This window comes from Myotis brandtii, unplaced genomic scaffold (genome assembly GCF_000412655.1).
Source record: "Myotis brandtii unplaced genomic scaffold, ASM41265v1 scaffold84, whole genome shotgun sequence".
NCBI classification, from domain to species: domain Eukaryota; kingdom Metazoa; phylum Chordata; class Mammalia; order Chiroptera; family Vespertilionidae; genus Myotis; species Myotis brandtii.
In genome coordinates this window covers 3,900,152-3,912,231 of record NW_005371410.1, presented here as the reverse complement: position 1 = coordinate 3,912,231, position 12,080 = coordinate 3,900,152, and the positions used below count along the sequence as shown (strand labels likewise).

At 39.9% G+C, this 12,080-nt stretch overlaps 1 protein-coding gene across 2 annotated transcripts in view; it reads left to right on the top strand.

Annotated features, from left to right (window-relative positions):
- UGP2 (UDP-glucose pyrophosphorylase 2) overlaps window positions 1-12,080 on the top strand; it is a 50,787-nt gene that overhangs the window by 32,681 nt on the left and 6,026 nt on the right. For both annotated transcript variants that reach the window (XM_005884561.2, XM_005884559.2), the window contains exons 4-8: window positions 4,033-4,218; window positions 5,470-5,603; window positions 6,956-7,253; window positions 8,447-8,644; window positions 9,179-9,421. In XM_005884561.2, coding sequence (XP_005884623.1) covers window positions 4,033-4,218; window positions 5,470-5,603; window positions 6,956-7,253; window positions 8,447-8,644; window positions 9,179-9,421 — 1,059 coding nt within the window. The remainder of the gene's footprint in view (window positions 1-4,032; window positions 4,219-5,469; window positions 5,604-6,955; window positions 7,254-8,446; window positions 8,645-9,178; window positions 9,422-12,080) is intronic.

The window sequence follows — 12,080 nt, the reverse complement described above, 5'->3', positions numbered from 1 at the left end:
GCCACCCCCTGTCATGCACAGAGCAGGGCCGATCAGGGGGTTAGGGCGCTGCACCTTGTCACACACAGAGCCACAGGGCGATCCGGGGGTTTGGGCGCTGCCCCCTGTCATTGGTGCCGGGGTGCCGGGAGCCTCGCTGCTCCGCTGATCCCGGTGCTGGGAGGCATATTACCCTTTTACTATATAGGATGGTGCACGGGTGCATGGGTAGGGGCTGGCTGGTTTGCCCTGAAGGGTGTCCTGGATCAGGGTGGGGGTCCCCACTGGGGTGCCTGGCCAGTCTGGGTGAGGGGCTGAGGGCTGTTTTCCGGCTGGCGAGTGACTAAAGCTTCCAACCGCTCCTTGTTTTCTTCTCTTTTTTTTTTTTTTTTTCTGGGCCAGCTTTAGCTCTGAGGCCTCGCTGCTGAAAACATAGATACAATGTTGCGGTCCGAGCCCGGCTGAATGGAAGCCCTTTTCTGGGGTTTTGTTTAGCTTCTTATTTGCAACATAGTATATAGTTGCTTAGAGTTGCAACTGAGAGGCTGGCAAGTTAGGTGGGGAACGTTGGAGTCCGCAGTCACTGAAGCAAGCAAGCCTCCCTGTTTGTTTCAGTGCCTGGCTGCCGGCCACCATCTTGGCTGACAGTTAATTTGCATATACTCACTGATTAGCCAATGAAAAGGGTAGCGGTCGTACGCCAATTACCATGTTTCTCTTTTATTAGTGTAGATAGGATGCACTATTATGCACTGTTGTATAATTGGAATGTTGACTCATGAGAATGAGGAAGAATCAGAAATGCTCATCTTTTTATATGTTTGGTTGACTGTTTTGTGATGGGATATCAGTGTTATTAAAGTGAAAAAGATTATATTGAACAAAAAAAGGTTCTGGCAGAATTTTATTAAAATGAACGGAAACAAGCCCTGGCCAGGTATGGTTGGAGTATCAACCCAATGTGCCAAGGTTGTGGGTTTCATCCCAGGTCAGGGCACATACAAGAAGCAATCAATGAATGAATAAATAAGTAGAACAACACATTGATTTCTCTCTCTCTCTCTCTCTCTCTCTCTCTCTTTCTCTCTCTCTCAAATCAATAAATAAAATTTTAAAATAAATTGAAACATAATTCTGATACATTGGTTGATTTTTTTTTTTTTTTAGTTAACCATTTAGAACCACAGATGCCACTAGCTACATGTTGATTTACATTAATTTTAAATAAATTTAAAACTTTAGTTCCAATAGATACATTTCAAGTGCTCAGTAGCCACAGGTAGCCACCACAAATTACAAGACGTTTCCATAATTGTAGAAAGTTCTGTTGGATAGCTTTATGCCTAGAGAGTAATAGTGAAAAAAGTGCCATTCTGTTGATCTTTTGACTACATACTTAATTATGAAGAAATCTCTTTTTACATTGTTTACATTTTTGTAAAGTTTTCATCTTGAAGTAACAAGTTGCCCATCCTTCAGAGAAACTAGTAAATCAGAACTCAGGTGTTGAACAGTGTCTGAAACCCAAATCCTGCTGTTCTGCATTGTTTTCACATGTATCTGAAGAGCAGCATTTTCTTAGATTTATACTTCTAGAACTGTGTTTATGCTTGTAGTATTCTTTTAACCCTTTTAATCTTTTAATTCTTTTAATGTAAATTAAGGGTGTGTTATGTTTATTAAATTCAAATAAAGGGAATTGGTTTTCTGATTACTAAGCTAAGACTTCAGAACTTGTATTCTATTTAATATCTGCAAATGGAATAAAAGAGTTTTTTAAGGCTCAATTTGCCATAGTATGTCAACCTATATCTGTATTCCAGGCCTTCATACTAGTCCTTTATACACACAAGTAAATGTTATTAAACATGGACATTCTTCTGGAAAAACCTGCATTATTTGGGGACATCCTCAAATATATAAGCCACTTAAAAAAAAAAGAATGCAAAATGAATCTTGAGGACATTAGGCTAAGTGAAATAAGTAAGTCACAAAAAGACAAATGCTGTGTGATTCCACTTGTATGAGGTATGTAGAGTAGTCAAACTCACAGAGGGAGAAAGTACAAGTGTGATTGCCAGGAGATGGGTGGAGGAGGGAGGGAATGTGCCTTGTTTCTAAATGAATATAGTTCCAATTTTGCTAGATGAAAAAAAGAGTTCTGGACATTGCACAATAATGTGAACATACTTAATACTATTGAACTATATACTTAAAAAGGTTAAGATGGCAACTTTTATGCTAAGTATATTTATAATTTTAAAAAAAGAATGTTGTAAATCTGGTTCTCCCAACTTTGAGAGTATGTTGACTATTCCTGGCCCTTTGCATAATCATATACACTTTAAATTGGCTTGTCAGTTTTCACACAAAGAAATTCTTTTATTTTTTATTTTTTATTGATTTTCTACAGAGAGGAAGGGAGAGGGATAGAGAGTTAGAAACATCGATGAGAGAAACATCGATCAGCCGCCTCCTGCACGCCCCCCACTGGGGATGTGCCCGCAACCAAGGTACATGCCCTTGACCGGAATCGAACCTGGGACCCTTGAGTCCACAGGCCGACGCTCTATCCACTGAGCCAAACCGGTTCTGGCGACAAAGAAATTCTTGAGATTCTGATTTGAACTGCATTGATCAGTTTGAGGAAAACTGACATCTTTATATTGGTAAGTCTTCTAATTTATAAACATGATAAATACATCTGATTTTGTCTTTTAAGTTTTCTCAAAAGTGTTTTATAGTGTTCCATATAGAACGCTTGCATATCTTTTGTTAGATGTATTCCTAAATATTTGCTATTTGCTATTTTTGATGGTATTATAAAAGACACATTTTTAATCAATTTTATTTTCTAATCTTTATGTATAGGAACAATCTTTTTAAAATCACCTTTAAAGTTTCTTAAGCATACATTCTTAAGCAAGTGTGAAATACATTCACATTGTTGCAAACCAATCTCTAGAACTCTTTGATCTTGCAAAATTAAAACTCTATACCCGTTAAACAAAAACTTCCCATTTCTCCCTACTGGCAATCCTTGGTAATCACCCTTCTACTTTCTGTCTATATGAATCTGACTATAGGTGCCTCATATAAATAGAGTTGTACAAGCATTTGTCTTTTTATGACCACTTATTTCACTTAATAAGGTTTGTCTATGTGCCAGAATTTTCTTCCTTTTTAATGCTGAATAATATTCCATTTTATGTATATATCACATTTTGTTTTATCCATTGATCTGCTGAAGGACAAACTTAGGACTGAATGGAGGAGAATAGCAAGGAATATTTTGGTTTTGGTTTTTGTCTCCTTTGGAAGAAGGAACAATGTGTGATCATATATAAACTTCTCTGGAATTGAAGTAGATCTGTTGTGCATCAGAAATATTTATAGGCTTGACGAGTTTTGTGTCTCCCATTTGTTATGTTGATACAGATTGGGAATTTTGAGTTTCTGAAGGTAGTCTGAGAGGACTGCATGTTCTCACCAGCCAGCCAAATATTTGTGGACTGTAACTTTCCCCCTTCTGGTACTCCGTTGTAAATGAACCACTGAACTACTTCTGTGTGCCAGGGATGTTGCCAGTACTTGCTTTTGAATCAGAAGGGCCTGTATGGGAAATACAGCTGAAACTTTCCACAAAGAAAGCAAAACTCTTTTTTTAAAAAAATCATATTTGTATTGATTTCAGAGAGGAAGGAAGAGGGAGAGAGAGATAGAAACATCAATGGTAAGAGAGCATTGCACACAAATCATATTTGTATTGATTTCAGAGAGGAAGGAAGAGGGAGAGAGAGATAGAAACATCAATGGTAAGAGAGAATCATTGCACACCCCCTATTGGGGATTAAGCCCACAACCCAGGCCTTGACCGGAATTGAACCCGGGACCCTTCGGTCCGCAGGCCGATGCTCCATCCAACTGAGCCAAATCGGCCAGGGCAAGAAAGCAAAACTCTTGCAGGAAGCCTGGAAATAACCCTGGGATTGTTTTGGTTTAACCTTTCAGAAAGCTGAAGGAATTACTTCTGTAATTTTTTTTAAATTTTAGATTCAACCCTATGAAAAGATAAAGGCCAGGGGCTTACCTGATAATGTGTCTTCTGTGCTGAACAAGCTGGTGGTGGTAAAACTCAATGGCGGTTTGGGAACCAGCATGGGCTGCAAAGGTCCGAAAAGTCTGATTGGTGTGAGGAATGAGAATACCTTTTTGGATCTGACGGTTCAGCAAATTGAAGTGAGTAACATTTGGCCTTTCTCACAAGCCACTAAAATTGTTTTTAGTTCTTAAGTATTATAAGCATTACTTTATAAAATAACAGATGTGGATTTGAGCTAGTCAGGGAGCTTGCTATCTTTAGTCTCTATTTTCGTATATAAAAAGGTTTGGTGTTCCTTAGGGCACATCCCTAGGGTGATGTAAAAACTTTTGATCTTTAAATAGCATTTGTGATTGCTGAAATCTCTGGATCTACTATTTGTATTCCCTTTGATGTCCCCTCCTCCCTCCCCCCTTTCTAGTGGCAGCCTTCATCACAGCTGGGATGATAGAGCTTTATTAACCCCCTTTGGGGAGGCTTGGGAGAATTTCACATATCTGGTTAGATGCCATGGGCCAAGAACTATTCTTGGTTTCTCTCTTACTATAAAGTCATTAATCACAAACCATAAGCTATTCAGGGGCAGTGGCCTTTTTTCATCTCTTTATCCCTATTTTCTAATATAGTGCTGGCAACCACAGTAATAGTAGCAGTAGCAGTGGCTAACATTTATCCAGCATGTACTGTACACCAAGTATTCTGAGCTCTTTACATGAATTGACTCATTTGTTCCTCTCAACAACTCTGTAAGATAAGTACTGTCATCATCCCCATTTTATAGATGAGGAAACCAAGGCACAAAGAAGTTGATTTACTTGCCCAGGGTTCCCCAGCTAGTTAGTAGGTGTAGAATGGACAGTCTGAATTCTAAGACCTTGTTATCTTTCCACTCTGTGTTGCCTCTTAGCTCTTTCCAGAGATTGAAAAGATTTTAGTTGGGGTATGATTCACAACTCCTGACATAATCCTGAGAACAGGGAGCCATGTCTTTGTACCATTTGTACTTTCACCCCCACAGTGCTCTGGACACACACTAAATGCTTAGTCAGTATTTGCTGAGGTCATAGGGCCCTCTGGCTGGGCACACAGCTCGAGTCAGACTGTGGTGGGGAGGAAGGTGTCCCTGCTCTACTGCTGACCTGCCACATCTCTGGGCCTCAGTTTACCATCTGCAAAATGTAGACAATAGTTTGTCTCAAAGAGTTGCAATTGAATGAGCAAGTAATGGTGAATTGCTTATCAAAATGGCTTATACTAAGAAGTTATTTTTTTTCAAAACTAATATACTCGGCTACAATGTTTTGTACCTTTTGTGATTAATAAGATTAATTTTATACCTTTATGCCAAAGAAAAGTCTGGATAATCTGATTGTCATTTTCCTCCCTAGCATTTGAATAAAACCTACAATACAGATGTTCCTCTTGTTCTAATGAACTCTTTTAACACAGATGAAGATACAAAAAAAATACTACAGAAGTACAGTCACTGTCGTGTGAAAATCTACACTTTTAATCAAAGCAGGTACAAGGAGTAAAAAAATTAACTCGGGGGGGTGTTACTTCTGGAAAAGGACCTCTTTGTGTTGTTTAAACAGAGCACCTCAAGATGTACATTTGCCAAAGACTAATGTTTGCAAGTGATGGATGCCTTAGAGCAGTGGTTCTCAACCTTGGCTGCACATTAGAATCACCTGGGAATCTTTTTAAAATCCTGATTTCTGGGCCCCATCCTCCGGAAATTCTGTTTCTTTGTTATGGGGTGGGGCCACAACATTAGTAACAAAGAAACAGAATTTCCGGAGGATGAGGCCCAGAAATCAGGATTTTAAAAAGATTCCTAGGTGATTCTAATGTGCAGCCAATGTTGAGAACCACTGCCTTAGAGGCTGACCGTTTGTGATATTGCTACAATCACTGTGCGGGTCTGCAACTTCCAGTTCCTAAAAGACAATCTGCTTGAAATCCTGCTCGTGCCCAGAACACTTGGGGTAGCTTAGGTCTCTGTTTTCTGGGGGCACATCGGGCTCCAGTTGTGGCAGTGAGCATTTTTCTATATTCTACAATATCGATAACTTCTTTCTTATGGGAAGGAATTTCGGCTTGGGAGAAATTTAATAAATTCTAGAGAAATTCACCTACTTTGGGGAAAGGAGAGTAAGTGAAAAATGAATTCAGATGAATTGTGATAAAGCCTAGGCAACAGTGGCTTCCAATTAAGGACAGACACGGGTCTATGTGAATTTGTACAAAGGTATATTTCTCTGTACCTTTACTTTTCTGGTGTTTTTTAAATCTGTTTTCCCAAGGACTCAGAAAGAGCAGAGGTGTTCTGTCTCCATAGTCCAGTTGGTCTTTAGTCTGTTTCAGGGCTAGCTCCTCTTCCCCCAACTGCCAGCCCCTACACGCGTTCTCACTAGGAGTAGGGAGCAGACTTCCCTGAGCACTAACCTGCTATTGATTTTCTGTGAAAGAAAGACTACCACCTCTGAATATATCTGTTTATAAGAATGGACAGCTTTTCCCAAATAGGTTTTCAGGGAAAAGAACAATCCCATGACCAAATAAGTTTGAGAAAACTTACTTAATGTATCTCCCCTCTTGGAGAGTCATAAAACATATCAATATCTTAAAAATATGAGTTGCCCTTCCATCTGTATGACCATGGAAAATGTTTTGTTTTGCAGCAAATATTACTATCAAGGAAACTGATTTTTGGACAACAGATAATGAGATTTTCTTAAATGGATTCACATCTGATTAAATTACTAATGATAGTCTGAAAACGAGGGAAGTTTAATTTAAATGCATTGTTTCTCTTGAATGTCTGGAATGCTCCACAGAGTTGATATTGAAAAAGAACTTTTGTTTTTTAAGGTACCCGAGGATTAATAAAGAATCTTTACTGCCTGTAGCAAAGGATGTATCGTACTCAGGGGAAAATACAGAAGCTTGGTACCCTCCAGGTCATGGTGATATTTACGCCAGTTTCTACAACTCTGGTTTGCTCGATATCTTCATTGGAGAAGGCAAAGAGTATATTTTTGTGTCTAACATAGATAATCTGGGTGCCACAGTGGATCTTTATATTCTTAATCATCTAATGAACCCACCCAATGGAAAACCCTGTGAATTTGTCATGGAAGTCACAAATAAAACACGTGCAGATGTAAAGGTAATATTGGGAGGAAGCATTTTGGGGACTCACATCTTCACATTTCGTAGGTTATGTAGTTCAAACTTTTTTCTTTATTGGAAAGTCTCTATGTGAGGCAGAACACATTTACCCACTTGATATTACTGTAAGAGAATGAAATAGTGTTCTGTAGAGCACCCTAAATTCTGATGGACATAACATTGTGTATATAAATCCAGATTTAATACTATTAAAATCATCTTTTGGGCAATCTATATGGACAATTTTAACTAAAAACATTTCCACATATATTTGTAACAAATCTGAAACATGTGAAAGCACTATTCAAACCTTTGATATTTTTCTAGTTTGATGCTTACATGTCTTTAAGTTTTATTTTTAAAAATTTTTAAATTTTTGAATTTATTGGGGTGACATTGGTTAATAAAATTATATAGGTTTGAGGTGTACAATTCTATAATACATCATCTATATATTGTACTGTGTGTTCACCACCCCAAGTCAAGTCTCCTTCCAGCACCATTTAAAATTTTGATTTTTTAAACTTTCCATGTTTAGTGGTGATGACACTTGGCCTTTGATGAAATGGTATACAAGGTTTTAGTAATTACCCCACAGCGAGTAAAAAAAGTGGGCAGTGTGTGAATACTAAAATGGTCAGTCCCTGGGCTGGGTTCTGTGCCTCTTATAAATATCCATCCCACATGAGTGAATACTCCCCTCTCCCCACACTGCTGTGGCCCCATGACTGTAAAACATCTCTAGGCTGAGGCCAAGCAGGGGTCACTTCTCATCCACTTGTGCCTGTCTTCCCTATTCTCCCTTTATCCTAGAGCCAGTCAGAGCAGGGTTGTGGTAGGACTGGTTATTTGGTGATAGACGGTGATTTGGGAATAAGAGGAATGCTGTTCCTGTAGCCAGCCTTCAGAAAGTGAGGAGAACTCTGATGTGACGTACTCCCAGGGTCTTTATCAGACAAGAGGGCGGATATACTGTATAAAATGACAGACAGCCTACATTATTTTCTTTGGTTCTGTCTTCATAAGTATATTGCTTTGTATCACAGATAGAATCACTGCCAATGCTTTTTATTTGTGGGGGATTTTATTATCAGTATCTTTTCTATAACATTCATAGGCTATAAACAGTGTGGTATGGATGTAGTTGGGAGGGATGTGGGGCACTCACTCACTCTTCTCTGCCTTTTCTAGGGTGGGACACTCACTCAGTATGAAGGCAAATTGAGACTGGTGGAAATCGCTCAAGTGCCAAAAGCACATGTTGATGAGTTCAAGTCTGTATCAAAATTCAAAATATTTAACACAAACAACCTCTGGATCTCTCTTGCAGCAGTTAAAAGACTGCAGGAGAAGAATGCTATTGACATGGAAATCATTGTTAATCCAAAGGTAAGCCAAGTGCCAGCTCACTGGTTCCTGAGATCATGTTAGGCTACACACAGACCCCCCGACACACACACCCTCTGGCCTGTCCAGTACATTGGTCACTCCTCTTTGCCTAGCCAATCTCTCTAGCTCCTGGCCCTGCCTTCCAGAGTCTACACCCAGCTCTGTAGTGTGCTGAGCCATGGTGCCCTTACTTGTCCCTGGGCTATGGTAGTGGCAAGAACATGGGGTCCAAAAGCAGAGGGCCTACCTCAGCTTTCTTGTGGCTCTGATACTTATTAGCCTTTTGGCCACATAACTTTTCTAAACCTTCAGTTCTTTATCATAAAATGGAAATATTACTAAATAGATCTATGACGCTGAGAAGAGATCACATATGTATAAGTACCTGACTTATGGTAGGTGCTTGATAAATATCACTTCTCAAAAATCTGTTTCCTTCAATGGATCTCTGAAACGGCTCCCCAAATATTAACTAACATGGAACTAAGTTGTTAAAACTTGTGTTTCTCTCCCTTCCCTCTCCCTTTCTTACAGACTTTGGATGGAGGCCTGAATGTCATTCAATTAGAAACTGCAGTAGGGGCTGCCATTAAAAGTTTTGAGAACTCTCTAGGTATCAATGTTCCTAGAAGCCGTTTTCTACCTGTGAAAACCACATCAGATCTCTTGCTTGTGATGTCAAACCTCTATAGCCTTAATGCAGGATCTCTGACAATGAGTGAAAAGCGGGAATTTCCTACAGTGCCCTTGGTTAAACTCGGCAGTTCTTTTACAAAGGTACGTAATTATAAAGATATGATATACATGTGAATTGGAATCTAATCACAGTCTCTGCTGCTGACCTATCATATTTCTACATCTTTTGTGCCATTTAAAGGGAACCGACCTTAGAAAATAAAGCTGTACATCACTTTTGAACTTGATTTCTGTAGAGGAGAAAAGAATGTTTAAATTTTGGAACATTTTATCTTATGTCCCTTCTAAGACTATTACTGCTTTCATCAGGAGGAGAATGCTAATTCTGGCTTAACAAATACAGCTCCTACATGTACTGGGCAGTGTTCAAGGTCCCAAGTATTTAACGGTAAATAAATACAAGGGGCTGGTAGCCGTGGAGCTGGCTCAAGGCAGGGGAGTGTCCAGGCACGTTGATGGTGCAGCTGTTTAGCAAACATTTCAGAGCACCAGTCACAGGCCCATACCCAGCACTGAGGACCGTGGGAACAGCAACCACTTGCTGAGATGATGTTCATTGTTCCTGAGACTACTTCCATCACAATCACCTAAGGCATTTGTTAAAAAGGCATAGTGTAGCAGAGTAGGAGGATGCTACACGGACATGCTCCCAGGAACAAGCTGGAATTACAACTGAAATATGGAAAGGCTTCCTGAATAATCAAGGGAAAATTCACAGGAGAGAACCCTGATACCCAAGGACTGAAGGTGGAGACCACATAGAGACTAGTAGGAGGGGTGGAGGCGCGAAAGGGCTGGCCAGGCACCCACAGATGGCAACTGAAGTCCCGGAGAGATATCTCAGCTGTGGGGAGGGGGGGTGCCACCGAGAACTCGGGGTTCTAATTCCGAAGCTGGGCTCCCCTGCAGAGAGCACTAAACTGAGGAGGGTACCCACATAACATCTAACTGTGAAAAGCAGTGGGGTGCTGTCTGCCAGGGAGTGGCAGCTGAAAATTCGGGCACTCTCTTAAAGGGCCAATGCACAAAAATTCCCTGTGGAGCCATCCACCTTGTGCTCTGGCAGAGGGAGGGTGAAGTGGACTAGAGCTGTAAGAGCAGAACCCAGGACTGGGGACTCAGGGGATAGAGCTCAGAAGGCAGACACCCCAAGTTTCCTGGTTGAGTCATTCCCTCTCACAGCGGAGGACATCTTTCCCACATAGACAGCTGCCTTGCCTGGGGGGAAGACAGTTGACACACCCTATTGGAAAACACCTTGCTCTGGCCCCTTAGATTAAAACAGTGGTTCTCAACCTTCCTAATGCCGCGACCCTTTAATACAGTTCCTCATGTTGTGACCCCCAATTTCATTGTTACAAATTGAACATAATTATAGCATAGTGATTAATCACAAAAACAATATGTAATTATATATGTGTTTTCTGATGGTCTTAGGTGACCCCTGTGAAAGGGTCGTTCAACCCCCAAAGGGGTCGAAACCCACAGGTTGAGAACCGCTGGTCTATAGACAGAGGCAGTCTCTGAGTCTTTGCCTAATCCAATTAGAAACAGCCTTTAACACTGTCCTACATTAGAGGTGTAGCGGATCTACTTAATACATAGTCACAAACCCAAACAGATAACCAAAATGAGGAAACAAACAACTCTCAAATGAAAGAACTAGTGAATTCTCCAAAAGAAGAGATAAATGAAGCAGAGATAAGAAATTTATATGAAACAGAGTTTCATATAACATCATTCAAAGTAATGATGTTAAAAATGCTCAACAGTATGAAAAAAGATATAGTAACTATGAAAAAAGAACAGTCTGAGATAAAGAATGACATAACACAAAGAACACATTGGAAGGAACACACAACAGATTAGGGGAAGCTGAGGATCAAATCAGTGAATTAGAAGACAGTTGAAAATATTGAAAACAATCAATTAGAGAACCAAAAAGAAAAGAAAAAACAATTAAAAAACAGGAGGACAGCTTAAGAGAGCTGTGGGACAATGTGAAACGTAACAATATTAGAATAGTAGGTGTACCAGAAGAGGCAGAAAGGGAGAAAGCAATAGAGATGGTGTTTGAAGAAATAATGGTAGAAAACTTCCCTAACCTGGTAGAGGAAAAAGTCACACAAGTTCAGGAGGCACAGAGAACCCCAAACAAGAACCCAAACAGACCCATGCCCAGACACATCATAATTAAAATGCCAAAAATTAAAGACAAAGAATCTTAAAGGCAGTAAGAGAAAAGAAAACTGTTAACTACAAAGGAATTCCCATAAGGCTGACACCTGATTTCTCATCAGAAACTCTACAGGCCAGAAGGGAATTGCATGAAGTACTCAAATAATGGAAAGCAAGGATCTGAGACCAAGATTACTATATCCAGCAAGGCTATCATTCAAAATACACGGTCAAATAAAGAGCTTCCCTGACAAAAATAGGCTAAAGGAGTTCATCACCACCAAGCCAGCATTACAAGGAATGCTAAAGGGATTGCTGTAAGGGATTGCTGAGAAGAAGAAACAGAGAAACCTAGCCATACAGAATAAAATGGCTATAAATAAGTACCTCTCAATAATAACTCTGAATGTAAATGGATTAAATGCTCCAATCAAAAGTTGGGGTAGCTGAATGGATACAAAAACATGATCCAACTATATGCTGTCTACAAGAGACCCACCTCAAAACAAAAGACACATACAGGATGAAAGTGAAGGGATGGAAAAAAATTTTCCATGCAAAT